The sequence below is a fragment of the Solanum dulcamara genome, chromosome 3, assembly GCF_947179165.1.
Source record: "Solanum dulcamara chromosome 3, daSolDulc1.2, whole genome shotgun sequence".
Taxonomy (NCBI): Eukaryota; Viridiplantae; Streptophyta; class Magnoliopsida; order Solanales; family Solanaceae; genus Solanum; species Solanum dulcamara.
Window position 1 is genome coordinate 71,267,699 of NC_077239.1, and position 18,903 is coordinate 71,286,601.

Sequence of the window (18,903 nt, forward strand, 5' to 3'; positions counted from 1 at the left end):
TTAAAAGAAGTCGAACCTAATTTCATTTCTGATTTATGATTAAATTCAGATTCTTGTTGAAAAGTTTAGTTAAAATTCTTTTTAATAAAAGCTATCCCATATCAAGTATGGCTTAAATTTGAGATCTTTAATTAAAAATAAAAGTATATTTATACTCCATCACGATCTTTGTTGATGAGTTGAAGAGAATAAATGATACGGTACTAAACAATTCACATTTATGATGAAATAGAGGTGCTGAATATAATTCTTGTTTTTTATTTTTAATTCAGAGAAGGGCATAAAATGTCCTTCAACTATTTGAATTAGTACAAAATTACCCTCTATCTACCTTTTGACTCAAAAATACCTTTGACGTTAATATTTTGGCTCAAAAATACCCTTATTTTTAATGGTCCACACTCATAAGGTGGATGAAGGGCAATATTGTCCCAAATCTCGTAGTTTAAGGACATTTGAGGCCCATTTTAGTTAAAATAATTTAAAATTACTTAATATATGAGCTCATATGATTGACCTAATTTTGGATTCCATAGTAAATTAAAAATATAAAAAAAGATTAGACCTCTACTCTCTACGCCATTTTTTGGGGGGTCTTATCCATCATTTTAATATTTTTTTTAACTTATGACAAAATAAGGGAGAAAAAAGAAGGAAAATAGCAGCAACGTTCATATAGAAATAATTAGTTCAATAGAAGATGATTTAATTATGCAGCTATTACGTATATTGTATTTTTCTTTTGTGTGCACCCAATATTCAAAATAAAAGAATGAAATTAAATTTTTCTCATATCCCCATCTCCACCCCATCATGATAATGATACAAATTAAATGAATATGAACATATAAGTTTGAGCCCCTGATATCCTAATTAAGAATAATGAATTTAAAAAAAAAAAGAAGAGGAAATGAACAATATATGTGGATAATTGATAGAAGATTTTATATTAATCAAAATAATAAAAAATTTAAAGGACAATCAGACGGTGCATGTATTGATTTTAGTTGAATTCCTAATTATGAGGGGTTATAATAAATCGGGAGTTGATTTAAAATTGGTCAAATGGGAATATATCATGAAATTAATAAATTTTTGAATATTTTTTCAAGCATATTGTGTTAAAATATGGATCATATATAATTTTTATTATTTATTTGAGAAGAATTTAAATTTGGACCAATTAAATTAGACAATATAATAAATAAATAAATAATAATTATTCCTGATAAATTCAATTGTGACAATTAAATGTCAAACAAATTTAATTGTGAAATTTGGTTCATAACGATTGGAATTTCACTGAATCGTTGTTGTTATTGTAATGATTGGAACTTGGAACTAAAGTGATAACACATGTGACATGAGGCATATATAGCTAATCACCTAAACTTATTGAGTCAAAATTGACTCCTGCTTGTCGGCACTTATGCTCATTTTGATAACTTCTTCTTCTAGATACACATTTTTATTTATCTCTCCTCAAAAATTGCACAAGAGGAAATGCATTTGAATATTTCAATTTTTTTAATAGATAAAAAAATTAATTAATAAAAGTTATTTAAGGAAGAAGGACTAAATTTGAAATGTAAAAAGAGAAAAAGTCTGGTATTGAAGTAGCATTCACCTCACCCAAAAATGCCACGTGGAATCTCATCTTGCCATAGTGGAAAAACATTAAAAAAAGGAATATTTTTATTAACTTTGATACGGATAGAGATATATTTAATTCTATAATATAATTTGGGATAAAATTAGTCAATAGACAAAAATTGAAGTATATTTACTTATCCTATTTAATATAAAAAAAATTGCTAAACTCAACCTCAAAAATAGATCATTCAGTGTGCACCCGAAGGACAGAGGCTGTGACAAAGGTTATAGCAGCTGCGAGTTATTCTAGGATTCTATGAAAAAAAGATCAAAAAAGAATGTGATAATTCTTAATTGATTAACACTATAAGAAAAATGAGTACATCATGCCCGCCCCCATACCTTTAAGTCATTAATTATAAAATTTCAAATCGTTTCTCAATCGTTAATTCAATACCAATAAGTCAATAAATCTATTTGATAATTTAAATTATCATCCACCTTTTAACTCAAGACGGTTTTTCTAACAAAACGTAGATTGAAAAGTGGAATCGTGCGCTACCAGCTGTTAAAAATCCAGCTTTGTAGCAGTTAACGCTGAAATAGAAGTAAGTACCCTTAGTGCACCTGAAAAGAAATGTATTCATTTTTCTCTCTATATAAAGCACCCACCCTTGTAGTCCAATTATAGCCAAATAAATAACTATCTTGTTTAGAAATAACAGTGCTCTTTATTAATGGGTAACGCAGATAATGATGAGTATTCATCATCAATGAAGAGGGAAAACAGAAAAAAACACAAAGTTGAAATCCCACCACCACAACCATTTTTCAAGTCTCTAAATAATACTGTAAAAGAAACATTGTTTCCAGATGATCCACTTAGGCAATTCAAGAATCAAACACCTCTCAAGAAATTGATTCTTGGGGTTCAATATTTTTTCCCAATTTTTGAATGGGGTCCTCGATACACTCTTCATTTCTTTAAATCTGATCTTATTTCTGGGATTACTATAGCCAGTCTTGCCATTCCTCAGGGAATTAGCTATGCCAAACTTGCCAATTTGCCACCTATTCTTGGCCTATGTAAGTCATACTACTCTTTCCGTGCCTCGTGATTTTTAATGACAGTTATCACTTTAGAAATTCAAGACAAAATTAATTATATTTTTTCCATTTTACTCTTAGTAGTAATTGTTCTTGGAAATTATAAACACCTTAATCATGCACAGATAACACATAAACAAAAGAGAAATTCAATTTGTTTGTCCGACTTTTCTTTTTAGTCCGTTACAACTCTTTAATTACATTTTTTCACGTAACATGTTTAAGACTACATGATTAAATGTATTTTGGTATATTTGACATAGCTTTAAATTTGAATGCAATAATATTTTTTTTACTTTCTTAACTTCCGTATCTAATTAAAACAGGACAAACAAATTAACACAGAAAAAGTATTATATTTTAAGAACGTATATATACGAGAGGAACACGACAGATAATGTAAGTACCTCAACTGATGTTTTTTTTTTTTTTTGAGTACAGATTCTAGTTTTGTTCCGGCATTAGTGTACGCAGTAATGGGAAGTTCAAGAGATTTAGCAGTTGGGACAGTTGCTGTTGCATCACTTCTCATTGGTTCAATGTTAGGAGAGGAAGTTAGTCCAACTGAAAATCCAACACTTTATCTTCATCTTGCATTAACCGCCACATTCTTTTCCGGTGTATTTGAAGCCGCACTTGGCATTTTCAGGTAATTTATTCAGTAATTTTTATACTCATTCCATTTATTTTTACTTATTACATTTAGATCTGACACACCTCTTAGAAAAACAATGGTTGACATGGTTATTTTACCATTCTAGCTATTTCTATTAATTGATGTTTAATATTAGATTTTAGAAAATAATTTTGAAAATAAGTAACTAATGTTAAGAGTAAAACATGAAAAAGTGATAAGTAAAAATAAAAATTTATTTTTGAATTAATAAACAAGTAAAAGTGAATAGGAGTATTTTTTGAAAGAAAATTTATATATTAGGAAACTACTTCAAAACTATTATAATCCATAATAATTAATTTGATATATTTAAAAAACATTAAAAAAAAATGAAAATATGAAAAAAATTATTTGATTTTGAAATTCGAATAATACCACGTAAATAGTGACAAAAGAGAGTAATATTCCAGTGACCTTTCTTCCGTTTTACTTGTCCTTTTGTTGTATTCTCCTTTTTACCATCAAAACGTAATAATCAATCATCGAAATTAAGTTACAGGTAATGATTTTTTTTCAAATTATCATTAAATTTCAACTTGTAATAACAGGTTAATTATCATTTTGATGAAATTAATCATTAATGCTTAATTATTAAGGGATTTATCGATAATTACCTAAAAAGTACTTGATTATATATATATATATATATATATATATATATATATATATATATATATTTATTTGCTGTTAATATACAAAACTTAAACTCTGATTGATGTTTAATTACAACTATATTTTTTTCTCTAGAATAAGCAATATTGATTAAGGTGACGTAGTTGAGTAATTAAATACAGTCACCCATCTCACTGCTCTCAGACCCGACATGTGATGAATTCCGGAAGAGAGTGAAAACGTAACATCTTTTGCCCTATATTTTGAGATGCTCTTCTCCTATTTTACAGGCTGGGATTCATAGTGGATTTTCTATCTCATGCTACAATAGTGGGATTCATGGGAGGAGCAGCCACAGTTGTGATACTCCAACAGCTGAAGGGAATACTTGGTCTTGACCATTTCACTCAGTCCACTGATATTGTTTCTGTTTTGCGTTCCGTTTTTACCCAAACACATCAGGTATATATTTGATTTAAGTTACAGACATCGATATTATTTTTTTTTAAAAATATCATTATGATTTAATTACCTTGTTATATATAATACGTCGGTGTTACCCTTGAATGTCATCAAATTAGGAAGGTGAAAATGTTGTTGTCAAATTAGACACGTCAGAATCACACTTGAAATGTCAAGTGGTAGGTATTTTTGGTTTTTGGTTTGGTGGTTAGTTAGAGTTATTTAAGTATCAGTAATTTATGAATGAATTATGAATGATTTAGTTATTTATATATTAATTATTATTTTTTTTACATATCATATTCAAAATAATACATAAATTAATTCATAATTTATATATATTTTAGTTATAAAAGACTATAAATTAGTAATCAAACATCGTATTTGATATACTGAATTTTTTTACGTAACAACAAAATAATTATTGCAGTGGCGATGGCAAAGTGCGGTGTTGGGTTTCTGTTTCCTCTTCTACCTGCTTGCGGCTAGATTCTTCGTAAGTTACCGCTAACTTTGACCTTTTATGGCATAATCTGTATATATATTAATTTGTCCTTTCGATCCAAAATAATAAATATTTCGCTTTTAAAAATAGTTTCAAAATAATGGTTGTTTTACAAAAATTAAAAAGGTACTATTTAATAATTATTTTTCTCAAACTTACCCTTGATTCTTTCCTAATTCAATGATGTATACGTCACTTTCAAAGCATTTGAGAAGCACATAATTAAGGGTATTTTGGTCAAAATCTTTCCAAATTATTAGGAGTAGGTGAATTTTATAATCCATATACCCAAGTTTTAAAATATTTTGAATCAGATGGCATAGTACCGTAAAGTAATTTACTATATAGAATTGTAATGTGTAAATGCAATACATGCAGAGCCAAAAAAGACCCAAGTTTTTCTGGGTATCAGCAATGGCTCCATTGTTAACCGTCATACTGGGAACTATTCTTGTTTATTTCACCCACGCTGAAAATCACGGCGTTCAAGTGGTAAGTACCTTTAATTTTTTACGTTTTCTTTGGACCTATTTGACCATAAGAATTATTTTTTTAATATTTTATTTAAAAAATAGTGTCTGATCATGCAAATTAGAATTTCAAATATCCAAAATACCTTATAACCTATTTTTCAATTCATTATATTTAAAAACAAGCATTACCGTTATTTTAAATATTTTTTACAAAAAAATATATTGTCAAATTCAACTCCATAAATTTCAAATTAAGTGAAAACTATTTAGAAATTAAGTGAAAACTATTTAGAATCCATGCCAAACGCATACTTTAATTTCTAGAAGGGGTATAATATAAAGTTAGAAAGAAATTTGGCATGATGATGATTAATTTGACTGGTGAACTACTATGATTTAGCTATTATACTATTTTTTGCAACATAATCACTCTCTATGGTTTGGGGGGGTGATGTGATATTATTAGTTCTGGTAGTATTTGGATTATTGAGTTTGGAGTGTTGATGTTGCATTATGACTCTTGTGGTTTTAGTATTACACACGTTGCCTCCAAATAGATAACCTACAAATGCTATGACTTACTCATATTAAATGTTTATTTAAAATGCCACTGGCCCATCATATGTATGAATCATTGCTGCCATTATCTTTATTTTCACATTTTGATGTAGACATTTCTAAATGATGTTTTTTTTTAATTCCTAGAAGTTAGTAGATATAACATTCAAAAAAAATATAAAAAATCATTATGACAATGAAATTGAGATACAACGAAATTTCAATTTTTGTAGCCAATGTTTCATATTTGTTGATATATTATCGTAATTAGTCATGTACATCCCTATATTCCAAAGTGACACCTTAGTCAATTCAGGATTTTTAAGTTAGGGATACTCAATTGTTTTTATTAGACAAAAAATGACATGTGATAATTTGAGAATAGTATCGTTTAAAGGACACGTGAATTAAATTGGATATGTTATTGTGTGATTGAACAGATAGGGGAGCTGAAGAAAGGGTTAAATCCATTGTCGATAACGGATTTGTCATTTGGAGCACCTTATCTTTCTACTACTATCAAAACTGGCATAGTCACGGGTGTCATTTCTCTTGCTGTAAGCTTTTTACACTTTTATTTGTTTTTGTCCTCCTTTCCCCACCTTCTTACTTCCATTATTTGTCTCAAATTTTACTCCTAAAATTTGCTTTACTAGTAGAACACTTTTGCTATTAATAAGTTATTGTTGGGTAAAGTCAATATCCACCTATGAGGAGGTTTGGATGGCTAAGTCGGAGCGAAGCCATGATCGAACATGACACTTACTTGGTGGGCATAGTTAATAAATAAAGTTGCATTCATTTATAATTTTCAAAAATTCGAGCAACATAAACACGGAGGTTCCTGTATTGAACATTGCTCACCCTTATTAGTAAAGGGATGAAAAGATCTAAAAAAAATTTTAAAAGGTAGTCAATTCATACTATATGTAGTGTCATGAACTTAAGATTGGATGACTTTTCAACGATAGTTACCAAAAAGATTGTCTACGTACTAGTATACACTTGTTAGTATTAACTATGTTTAAAAAATGAAGATTTTCTTTGACTCATCATGATCTCATGAGAAAAATAAAATAAATATATTCTATTTGTTTTAATTCGTTTGTTTTACATTTCTTTTTATTAACAACTTTTTAATTTTAATTTTTCACGTAACATTTTTAACATCATAATATTAATAGATAGATTGATATATTCTACATATTTTTAATATAACTTGATACATTCTACATATTTTAAATTTAAGATGACAAGATTCAAAAATTCTCTCTTACAGGAAGGAATAGCAGTGGGGAGAAGCTTTGCAATGTACAAGAACTATAATATAGATGGAAACAAAGAGATGATTGCTTTTGGTATGATGAACATAGTTGGCTCTTGCACTTCCTGCTACCTCACTACTGGTAAATTCCTAACTCTTTTTTTTATTATTGCATGAAAGCTGCTTTTACCCAAAATAATGACAAAACAATATGTGCATGTGATTGTATGGACCATATATAATTAATGTCCCAAACACATAGTACACACACACATGCACATAAGAGTAGCAAATTAAATAAATGCAGAAAGAGACACACACACATAAATAAATAAAAAAGGCTTCCATCTTAGTGAACAATTATTGGCGATCGATGATGACAAGAAGCGTGCTTTACAGATTTGAAGATATGTATATTTGATGAAGATGCTAATTAGAAAATTGAAATTATATTGCTACAGGTCCATTTTCGCGATCTGCGGTGAATTTCAACGCAGGATGCAAAACAGCAGTATCAAACATAGTCATGGCAATAGCAGTCATGGTTACACTATTGGTGCTAACGCCATTGTTCCACTACACACCATTAGTGGTGTTGTCATCCATAATTGTTTCAGCCATGCTGGGACTCATCGACTATAATGCTGCAATTCATCTATGGCATGTCGACAAATTTGATTTCTTGGTCTGCATGAGTGCATACTTTGGCGTTGTCTTTGCCAGTGTCGAAATTGGCTTAGTCATTGCTGTACGTATTTCTTGGTCTGCATGATTAAATTTATTTATTTATTTAAAAAAGGGTATTTAAGAGTAAAAAGAATTATTACACAATTATAATAAATAAAAAAGATAACTATTGTAATAAGAAATGAAATTAGTTACTTGGACAACAAAATAGAGAACACGTTGTTACATTCTACAACAAGTAAAGTATAAATAGAAATTAGAATGTCAATATATATGTGTTAAATTTTGTAACTGTCCATCATCAAGGTATAAATTGACTACGTAAAGATTGTTTATATTAGCAGTGTGTGATAACAGATTAATCATCATTTTTTTACCATTTCTAATTAATGATTATCATAGAGATTAACATAAAATTACCTAATAAATAACTTGATTTATTAGGTAAAATTATCTTCTTATTTATGATTTTTTAAGCACTGTGCAAAATAAAAAGTGATGAACTATAATTCCAATGCAGGTTGCTTTATCGTTGTTAAGGGTGTTACTATATGTAGCAAGGCCAAGAACACTATTACTTGGTAACATTCCAGATTCTAAGATTTATAGAAATATTGAACAATATCCTAATACAGACACTGTTGAGGGCGTTCTCATACTTGACCTTGGTGCACCCATTTACTTTACCAATGCTAGCTACTTAAGAGAAAGGTAATTATTTTAAACTCTACAATATCTACTATTAAACTACATATCCTCTTCTTTATTCATGTAAACATTAATTGTGAACTCTATTTCCTTTTCTTTTTTTTATAGGATCTCAAGGTGGATTGACGATGAGGAAGACAAGTTGAAATCTTCAGGGGAGACATTAAAATATGTTATACTTGATATGGGAGGTAAATTGACCTATTAAGAATAGGTTATACTTGACACGACAGACGATAGTTTGAGACTTGGAGAATGAAAAAAATTCTATTAAGAAATGTTTTCCCTAATAATGGGTCTCACATGGCGAGAATTCGGATAAATTAAGCCCCAAAATTGATACCAAGGCAAACATCATATGAAAAAAATAATTGAAGTTTGATATTTGTTATCTATAAGTAAAGTAGAAAGGAAACAAGGGCATGTTAAAAGAATCTACGTTATATCTTATAGTATAAAGAATATTTAACTCTCAAGGTAATTTACGGACTATAGTAGATTTTCGATCATTTTAATTTTTTGAGTTACCATACAAGAAGATTACCTATTATGTATAGGTTGATTTTAGCTTAAGGGTACATTATACGCTGATACTGTACAAAACTTAAACTCATACTAATATTTGTTATATGATCATGTGCAGCTGTAGGAAACATTGATACTAGCGGAATTAGCATGCTAGAAGAAGTCAAGAAAAATCTTGATAGAAGAGATCTCAAGGTTAGCCTCTTTAATTTGAAAATTCTTTTGCAATTTATGAGTTGCTAATTATAATTTATATATATATGAAACAAAAGTATAATTATGTTAGGTGATTTTTTGTTGTATTCTTGCAGCTTGTATTAGCAAATCCAGGTGCAGAGGTAATGAAAAAATTGAACAAATCCAAATTCATAGAGACATTAGGACAAGAATGGATATTTCTAACTGTTGGGGAAGCTGTAGAATCATGTAACTACATGCTTCACTCCTGCAAACCAAAATCTGGCACGGATGCTTCATTCAGCAATAATGTTTGATAACTCTTTAATTTCAACATTTAAATTATTTGATTTGTATATATACTTGTATGTTGTTAAAGGCGATGCATCGAATTTAAGTATATATAACAAGGCTGTGTAACATATTGGCTTATTAATTTGAGCTTTGAGTTATTGGCCAAATTCTATAAGACATTACCTTCCACATAAAGTGTTTGAAGGGTTTTTTTTTCTCCATCATTTATGTACACGGTATTAAGCCTAATTAAAGAAAGTGTTTTACCTGTACATTTATATATAGCTTCTCAAGATTGCTAGAAATTTTTTACTTACCTACAAGCCCATCTTCTGCTTCTCCATCTATTTGAGACCATTTGTATGATTGTATAATTTGAAGCCTAAGAAATAACTTTTTTGACCTAAGAAATAGCATTTTTTGATAAGTCAGGTTACCTAAGAAATAATAATAGGCAAAGACTAATAATAATGGAAATAACTAACATGAGATCAGGCATTCACATTTGACTCTACTACTTTCTTCACTCTTGTGTTGCAATCTAAAGTTCTGTTTTCTTTTGAGAGAGATTTTGCTTTCTTCAAAAAATTACACACTAGAAAAATATGCATATGACTAGTCAGGTTTGATCCAAATCCATGTCCAAAAGTAACTGAGGTTGAAGAAATATGTACAGGGACAACCCAATTATTTGAGACAAGCTTAGAGCAAACCAGAAAACGTTCGTAAATAACAAGGCTGCATCTTTCAGCTGAACGCGAATATACAACAAATTCTCTCCAAGAAGCTAAGGTTCTGAATATATTTATACCGAAACTATAAAAGTATTATGGACACAAGTGAAAAATGAACTATAAACTAGTCAACTAACATATGTAAACTGCACGTCAGTTAAAACTTCAATCTCCCTGAGTTGGAGGCTGGATGCATGCACAAAATGGTGCTTTCTTTCGATTGTTGCTTTTCCTAACCCTGCCATAAAGATAATCTTGCAGTAGAACCCTTCTTTTTGTCTCTGCAGCCCTACTATTCCCTGTGCTTTCATCGTTGAGTTTCAGTAAAACAAACTGCAACTTCTGAACTTCTAATTGCAACCGCCCAATTTTCTCGGATATTCTCCGTGCCTGTTCTGAACACCTCCTCCTACTAACATTTCCTATCTCTTCTGACTCCAGTGCAGATTTCATATCAGCAGAACCAAAGCTGTCTTCCATGTTCTTCATCAACTTACCAGTAAGATCAAATAACTTGTGAATAGCAGCCTCAGCTTCATTTAGCTGTCCTTTGAGAGTGTCTGATTCAGCCACAGCTTTACCCCTTTTTCCCTTCTCAGTAATCTCAAGTTCTCTCTTCAAGTCTAGTACTGTGATCTGAAGGTTATTTAATTTCTGCACATCAGAATCAAGCCTCTGTAAGACCTTCCTCTTGTTTCCCTCTTGAATGGACTCTGTTGATCTCTTTGAGATGTTCAGTTTGCCCTCACCCGAATACTTCTCACCTAGCACATCTGAGGTAGGACGTTGACACATTTTCTTCACTGATACAACACGTTTATGGAAATCAATATCATTTTCAGCATTTGGAGTATCATCCAACTTTGCTTTACCAACAGTAAGACTGGCAGTATCCCATAGGTCAAAAACAAGATTATTCGTCTCAGCCTGTTCTCTCCTGCCATTTCTATAGGACGAACACTCAGATACATGGTCAAGCATAATATCCTTGGTCAGAATTCCATTTTCTGCCTCGATTTCAGATTTAGGTGCTGAGTTTCTTCTATGCAGGCTGCTCTCTGACTTTAACTCCTGAATCTGTTGCATTGCAGCCTGTAGTTTGCTATGCGTGTTCACATTTTCCTTCACCACGAGCTGCTCCATTTCAACCAATTCCTTCTCAATAGCTCGAACCCTTATTTCCAATCCATGCAGATCAGAAAATGCATCGGTTGCCACAGCATTTTCATTGTCTTTCAAACGAGTGCTTTCATCTGGATGAGCTACCATAATGTCCTGAAAATTAGCAAAAGATGATAATCTTTAACTCACGTATACAAGGAAAAAGAACCCTTACATATTGATAAGGTCTAAATTCTTCAAAATAACCTTAGAATGCAGTGCTAAGGCTGCATTAATCTAATTTCTCTAAATTTCATATTGCAGGAGCATCATGCAGGGGGGTCCACTATTGTACACAAATGTTTACAATGTGTCTGGTATATTTACCCTACACTACGAGATTCAGAATCACTCGGGGAAATCAAGCTTCTTGTCACTAAATCCTAGGAAAAAAGACCTAATTCTGATCATCATATTGTCTATGCCAAATATCAAGGTCCATCACATGTTAGTTAATGTGTCTATGAAAATCAGAAGGCTCTGAAGATATGTTCACGTCATTGTCAAAAGTACGATGTCTGAAATCAACAAACCTAAGACTGCTCTGACTGAGTTTAAAGAAAGTAATCTAAGGCAACCTAGACAGGATGCAACATGATTTAGGAGGAAAATGCAAGATGGAAAAAAACACCTGGGCCCCTGGTGCCCAGAGTACCTTTGCAACTTACCACGTGGATGGAGAGGATAAAAGATGATACAACAGTTGAAATAAATTCAAGCAATATAATTGAGAATGTATCTTTCTACAATTGAGAAACAACTTGTGGCATATAATATTAACATATATACAGACACACAAATACATTATACATATCATATATCAGCAGCCAATTAGCATTTTAACAGACAAGATTAATTCCAGAAGCTTTCTAATATGATATTACTTATTTCAGTGTCCAGATAAAAGAAGCCAAGCAGGGGACATTTGTGTAGAAGCAGTTACCTTTGTGTCCTCATTATCAGGCTTTTTGGGTTTCCCATGCAAATAGGAGTGCTTCTCTAGGGATGATATGCATTGGCTCAAAGAGAAGATTGCAGGTCGATATGCAGCCAGCTGAGTGTGGAGGCCTTCATTTTCAGTACCCAAAGTGCTCACTTTTTCTTTCAGAAGTTTAATGTCCTTATCCTTTGAAGTGATTTGAACATCAAAGCTTTGACATGCTTCTGCAAGCTCATGAATCTTCTGCTCGTAAAGGATATGGTAGAACATCGAGACCTGCAACTCGCCTAAAAGCACATCCATCTCGAACTTCCATGTCTTAATCTCATTCAGTTGCTTCTGGAGCTCAGAGTGCAAGGCTTCTTCTTGCATCTTTAGCTTTTCAAGCTCACCACAGGATTGCTGAAGCCCTTCCTGCAATAACTGACTGGCCTCAAAAAGGTGCATGTTTTCTGTGCGCAGTTGGCTACTGTCAGCACACAACTTTAGGATCTTCTTTTCTTGGTCCTCCATAATTATTTTACTCCCAATAAGTTCTCTGCTCAAGTTCTTCAAAATCTGATGCAATACAGCTTTCTCAGTTTCAGTAAGATAAAGCTTTTGTTCCAATCCCTGAAGCTCAGTGTCCTTCTCAGACAACAGATTTTTGCCAGCATTTACTTGAAGATTGAGCTGATCCGTCATAATTTTAACAGTCTTCAACTCACCTTCTGCCAACTGCAATGCTTTTTCCAGGTTACAATTTTCAATTTCTAGCAGTTCCCCTCTGTGATCTTTCTCCCTTATTTTCAATTTCAGTTCTTCACTACCCTCTTTGAGTGTAGCGACTTCACTCTTCAAAATATGATGTAACACAGCTTTCTCAGTTTCAGTAAGATAAAGCTTCTGTTCCATTCCCTGAAGCTCAGTGTCCTTCTCAGACAACAGATTTTTGCCAACATTTACTTGAAGATTGAGCTGATCCGTCATACTTTTAACAGTCTTCAACTCATCTTCTGCCAACTGCAATGCTTTTGCTAGGTCACAATTTTCAATTTCCAGCAGTACCCCTCTGTGATCTTTCTCCCTTATTTTCAATTTCAGTTCTTCACTACCCTCTTTGAGTGCAGACACTTCATTCATCAAAATTTGATGCAACACAGCTTTCTCAGTTTCAGTAAGATAAAGCTTCTGTTCCATTCCCTGAAGCTCAGTGTCCTTCTCAGACGACAGATTTTTGCAAGCAACTACTTGAAAATTGAGCTGATCCATCATACTTTTAACAGTCTTCAACTCATCTTCTGCCAACTGCAATGCTTTTGACAGGTCACAATTTTCAATTTCTAGCAGTTCCCCTCTATGATCTTTCTCCCTTATTTTCAATTTCAGTTCTTCACTAACCTCTATGAGCGCAGCAGCTTCACTCTGCAACGCCAATAATTGCTCTGATTTGAAATTCGACTCCTGGCTAATAATTGTTTTTTCAGCATCAAGTGCGTCCACCTCTAGTTTTAATTGCTCCAGCAATGTGACAAGAACATGCATCTGAATAGCCCTCCGATGATTTTCTTCCTCAGTTTTGTAGAAGGATTCTTTAGAAACTTCAACTCTACGAAAAATATGGTCAAGATGTACTTGGTCTTTCCTGTCCTGACATGCATGGTTTGGAACAATATCAAGAGCCTTCAGCAACTTGAATATCCCATTTCTCAGAATACTAACTTGATCTGACAAGGATGTCATTTCCAATTTTTGTTCAACATTCTTGTGCTTTAAATCAGAAATCAAAGTTTTACAAAATGCAGATGCTTCCAAAAGCTTCTGATACTCACTCAGCAAAGAAGATCCCTTTCCTTCAAGATCTAGGGAAGATGTCTGTAAGGTGAAGTTGAGAATGTCAGACTCAATGGCTTTTTCTAGAATCTCATCAAAATCTTTCTTTCTTAATTGACATTCTTCCTGCAAAAGATGCATCTCTGATTCCATGCCAGCCAACCGTACCCCAGTCGTGTGGACAAAACTGTCATGTTCACAGTTTTTTGCATCCAAAGAAATCCTAAGCTCTTCTAATGCATGAAGTGTCAATTCCTTCTCTTTCTCCAAGGTTGAATGTCTTTGTTCCAGTCCTGAATACCTTCCCTCCAGATCATGCAGTGCAATTTGTGCAGCTTGCAACTGAGAAAATAGATCTTCCTTTTCACGACCAAGATCTGCTTTCTCTTTGACTAGTACTTCACATGATTCCTCTAAGCTCTTTGATTTTACCTTTAAGCTTTGAAGTTCCGCATGCGCATCAGAAAGGGAATTTTCCAGAACAGTATTCTTAGCTGACACTTCTTCCAGATTCTCAATGGTTACCTGTAGCTCACTAGTTAAAGTACCTTTGTCATTGAAAAGTGCAGATTTCTCGTCTAGAAGAGATTGACAAGAGTTTTCTAATGCCTTTAAACTGCCTCTCACAGCTTCTAGTTCAGCATTCAAATCTGACAGTGAGTTTTCCAGAATGGAGTTCTTCTGAAGAAGCTCCTCAAACACTTGTAGCTTCTCCAGAAGAGCTACCTTTTCACTTCTTTCCCTCTCACAGGTTTCTCCAAGATTTGTCTTTTCAGCCTGCAGCTCCTTCACAGATGATTCAAAGCATTCTGGATCAAGGCCCACTGCCTGCACCTGTGTCACAATAGATAATAGTTTCTTGTTATGATCATTAAGTTCTTCCTTAAGGCAGTAGATTTCTTGCTGAAGAGCATTTCTTTGGTCCATTCGAAGCTCAACCTCTAGCTCAAGTTTCCCCTTCGCTTCACTTAAGCTAGATATCTCATTTTGCATATCCCTCATGGATATAGCTGATGATACATTTATCTCACTGAGGCTCTTGTTCTCCTCTATAACCTTCTGGACTTCACCCAGCAATGTTTGATTATGAGTTTCTAAATCCTTTAACACCTGTAACCGATTCTGAAGCTCTGAAGCAAGAGCCCTCATTTCTTCCTGAGCTTTGGCATGAAGATGCTGCAGAGTTTGGAAAGCAGTTTCAGCCTCAACAAAACGCAAACGTTCTTCTTGTACACAAGTCCACAATGTTCCCAGTTCCTTCTGCTTTTCCGTAAGCTCTTGATTTTGCACACCCATCTTCAGTGTCAGAGATTCCAGCTCAGAATGAAGAGATTTATTGGATCTTTCTAACAAAAGGCAGCGTTCTTCGGCATCTTCTAACTTGGCAACTCCGTTATTGACCTCTGCATTCAACCTTTGAGCCTCCTCTTTGGCACAAGATAGCTTATGCTCTAAAGTGGAGATGGTTTCCAAGCATTGCTGGAGCTGCATAGCTGCAGCTTCTTTTTCCCCAGTCAATTTTAGGATGTCTTGCTTGAGAAATTCGATCTCACTTTCTGCTTTTTCAGCTCTCTCAGTTAATTTTTTCGCATCTTCTTCAGCACACTGCAATTTGTTTTCCAGCTTTGCTATCATCTCCAGAGATTGCATGTATTGCTTAAGGGCTTCATCTTTTTCAGCTGCTACGTTTGCAAGATCTTCTCTTAAAGATTGAGCTTCAGCTTCAGCTTTGCAAGCTCTTTCACCAATTGCAACAGAGCTCTCTTGAGCATGGGACACAGTATTCTCCAACTCAGAAATCATGTCTAAGGACTTCTGATACTGCTTAAGATTAGCTTCCTTCTCAGCTCCCAATGCAGAAAGTGCATCCCTTAAGGTCTGGGCTTCAGCTTCAGCTTTGCTTGCTCGTTCACCAAATCCTCGGGAATCTTCTCTGGCACGAGACACTTCTGACTCCAGGTGAGATAATTTTTCCAATGTCTGTTGGTACTGAATAAGGCCTGCTTCTTTCTCAGCTTCCACTTGGGCAAGAGCTTTCTTTAACTTCAGAATCTCCTCAGATTCAACCACATGCTCTGAATCTGGAAGTGCCCGAGTTTGGAAACTGTTGCTCCCATTGGTCTGCACTCCTTTCTCGTCTGCCTCACTAAAATTCAGACCCTTCCTAACCCTTCCGTCAGCAAACCTTCCCTGGTCTCCAGATCCAAACAAATTATTGCGCTGCTTGAATACTTTTCTTTTCATCACTGAGTGTGACTCATCTGTGAATCCTCCATTGCTCCTGAGATCATGAGTATTAGATGCAGCGACTCCAACAGCATCTTTCTGCAGTTCTTCAAGTTCAAAAAGACTAAGCATTGAGGTTAGCTCCGGTGTTTGAGGATCAGAACCTGCAGGTGAATCGTCTCCAAGTCCTAAATCTGTCATGGTCCGGTGGGCGTGCCGGATCACCCCAGTTGCATGATCATATCTTTCAGCCAATGCACGGTATGCTCTATAGAATTCTTCAACAAATTTCATTAACTCTGGACGTTTCTTATAGTACATCTCTGCTCTCCTTGCAAAAGAATCAGCATCTTCATTTATGAGTTTGATCATTCCTTTAACCTTGGCATCCATATCTAGCAAAGTGAACAACAAATTGCATTAGTAGTAATTCAAAAACACCGTATGAGAAAGAAATTACTTAAGAGGAAAAAGAGAATCCACATTTTCATGGTTGCTGAATCATTTCAAGAAATGTTATTTTGCAAAATTTATAAACTGAAATGCACGAAGTCATTGAGGTTTTAAGGCCATCAAGAGCATGTTAAGAATCAAACAACAACTCCACTTTGTGAACAACACATGTCACTATTTATGCAAGTCTTGTTTTACTGGTAACATGATGTTACCATTTCTGTAATCTGATGGAGATCACGCGAACTTCCATAAAATAAAATAAAAAAGAGTACTACATCTGATCTAACTCACCAAGAGCTTTCCTCAATCATTTCCACCATGATTTAGACAATCATGAATTCATATGGTACGTGGGCAGGAAATCAATGCTTCACACTAAGTAAGCTCTCATTCAAAGGAAATGAAGGTCGAGCTAGAATAATTAATTCTTCCATTGATGACAACTTAGATTTCTCCTAAGATACCTCTAGCATAAGCAAACAGAGAAAGAAAACAGCAGTACCTGTGAGATTCTCCTGAAGCCATCTTGAGTTTTTGGGGCTGATGTGACTATCCCACCACCAAGAGTACATACGTCGAGAATCTTGATGCGAAAAAGCTGCCATCTTCCCAAGTTTATGTTACAAATTATGTAGATTTCTCCTCAAAATTCGTTCAACTCAGCAAATGTGAGCCAGGAAAAAAATTATAGCTTTTGAAAACAAATATACTAGAACTTTGAGACACCCAATTCAATGCTTAGTTATTGATTTATAAGCCTTGTTCTATTAGTCCCTGTAGATAACAGCAAGAAGAAATAGATTTAAGGAACAAAACCAAACATTGAAAAATGAAAGAAATATACTGTTAAAGCACTGATTAGGAAGAAACTTACCTGATCACTGAAATCCAATTCAAGTTCATAATACAAACTATGCAGATTGCTTCTCAAATATTGTTCAAACTTTAAGCAAAATGTGAGCCAGGGAAACAAATATGGCCTCAGAAACGAGTATACGGCACCCAATTCAACGCTTAGTAATGGGTTTTATATATCTTGATCTATTAGTCCCTGTAAGTAACAACAATGAAATGAAGATTAAGGAATGAAACAACACAGTCCAAAATGAAAATTTTAGTGTAATTAAAGCTAAATAAATCCAACTCCAAGAAATTAACTGTAATCTAAACATGAAAAATTAAGCAAACTCTGCAGATCACTGAATCAAACAAAGGGTAAAAAAAAAACTAGGTTAAATCAACACAATACTCAGACCAAAAAATAGTTCCTTAATCCAGAAGCAAAAGTCAAAAATCACAGATTGAACAAGAAACAACTAAAAATCCATTAAGGGGTTGTTTAAGCTTCAACAAAAACTCGAACTGAACAGATTTAAGCAAAAAAAAAAACTGACATGATCATGGAGGAAAACCAAATTACCAAGAACATGAAATCAAAATTGGGATTAGCAGCTTCAAAAGTGAATAACAACTCCTTGTGGGTTTTTCTAAATCAACCCATTTCTTCAGTTGGATCTCTCTAGAATTTATTTATTTTCGGCTCTTTGATACGCCTCGCTGTGATATACCTACTGTTGTATGAGGAGCTAAAAGTGTTTAATAGTAGGAGAAGAAGAACAGAAAAGGCAGGGGTAAAAAAGACAAGAAAGAGACAAAAAGTTGGCACTGTTAGGCGTAACGTCCGTCCAATTTTATGTTGCTCATTTGGAATTTCTATGTATTTTTTGTCTGCGGAACTAAGTAAATGACGAGATTGACCTTGGGATTTGGAAAATGCCTTTGTCAATAATGATCCAATAGTTGACTGTAATAACTGCACTCAACTCTTAATCGTAGGGTTAGGTTTACTAATTTCAATTCGTACCACGTGAAATTATATAAAAAAAAGAATATTTTTTTATATAATTTTTTTTTATTTTCGTAATTAGAACCT

At 33.5% G+C, this 18,903-nt stretch overlaps 2 protein-coding genes across 2 annotated transcripts; one reads left to right on the forward strand and one right to left on the reverse strand.

Annotated features, from left to right (window-relative positions):
- The first annotated feature begins 2,200 nt into the window (after positions 1-2,200).
- On the forward strand, positions 2,201-9,862 carry LOC129882804 (sulfate transporter 3.1-like). The gene is made up of 12 exons (XM_055957258.1): positions 2,201-2,679; positions 3,142-3,349; positions 4,279-4,450; positions 4,881-4,946; positions 5,334-5,447; positions 6,427-6,543; positions 7,266-7,392; positions 7,712-7,998; positions 8,458-8,648; positions 8,754-8,836; positions 9,289-9,365; positions 9,482-9,862. The coding sequence occupies exons 1-12, from the start codon at positions 2,331-2,333 to the stop codon at positions 9,662-9,664; spliced, it is 1,974 nt and encodes a 657-aa protein (XP_055813233.1). The 5' UTR covers positions 2,201-2,330; the 3' UTR covers positions 9,665-9,862.
- Positions 9,863-10,312: 450 nt separating this feature from the next.
- Positions 10,313-18,562, reverse strand: LOC129882805 (protein NETWORKED 1D-like). Its single transcript, XM_055957259.1, has 5 exons — positions 18,391-18,562; positions 17,845-18,021; positions 17,473-17,744; positions 12,480-16,909; positions 10,313-11,650 (listed from the first exon to the last, which is right to left on the reverse strand). Exons 3-5 carry the CDS (start codon positions 17,573-17,575, stop codon positions 10,541-10,543), a joined length of 5,643 nt encoding a protein of 1,880 aa, XP_055813234.1. The 5' UTR covers positions 17,576-17,744; positions 17,845-18,021; positions 18,391-18,562; the 3' UTR covers positions 10,313-10,540.
- Between the last annotated feature and the right edge of the window lie 341 nt (positions 18,563-18,903).

What these genes read in the sequence shown, in the direction of transcription:
- LOC129882804 (XM_055957258.1), top strand. Translation starts at nt 2,331, where the DNA reads ATGGGTAACGCAGATAATGATGAGTATTCATCATCAATGAAGAGGGAA. An exon ending in TTTTTACCCAAACACATCAG is followed by an intron (nt 4,451 to 4,880) that starts GTATATATTTGA and finishes TAATTATTGCAG; the next exon opens with TGGCGATGGCAAAGTGCGGT. An exon ending in TTGATAGAAGAGATCTCAAG is followed by an intron (nt 9,366 to 9,481) that starts GTTAGCCTCTTT and finishes GTATTCTTGCAG; the next exon opens with CTTGTATTAGCAAATCCAGG.
- LOC129882805 (XM_055957259.1), bottom strand. Translation starts at nt 17,575, where the DNA reads ATGGCAGCTTTTTCGCATCAAGATTCTCGACGTATGTACTCTTGGTGG. An exon ending in GCTTCAGGAGAATCTCACAG is followed by an intron (nt 16,910 to 17,472) that starts GTACTGCTGTTT and finishes TCACTTTGCTAG; the next exon opens with ATATGGATGCCAAGGTTAAA. An exon ending in CTGATAATGAGGACACAAAG is followed by an intron (nt 11,651 to 12,479) that starts GTAACTGCTTCT and finishes GCTAATTTTCAG; the next exon opens with GACATTATGGTAGCTCATCC.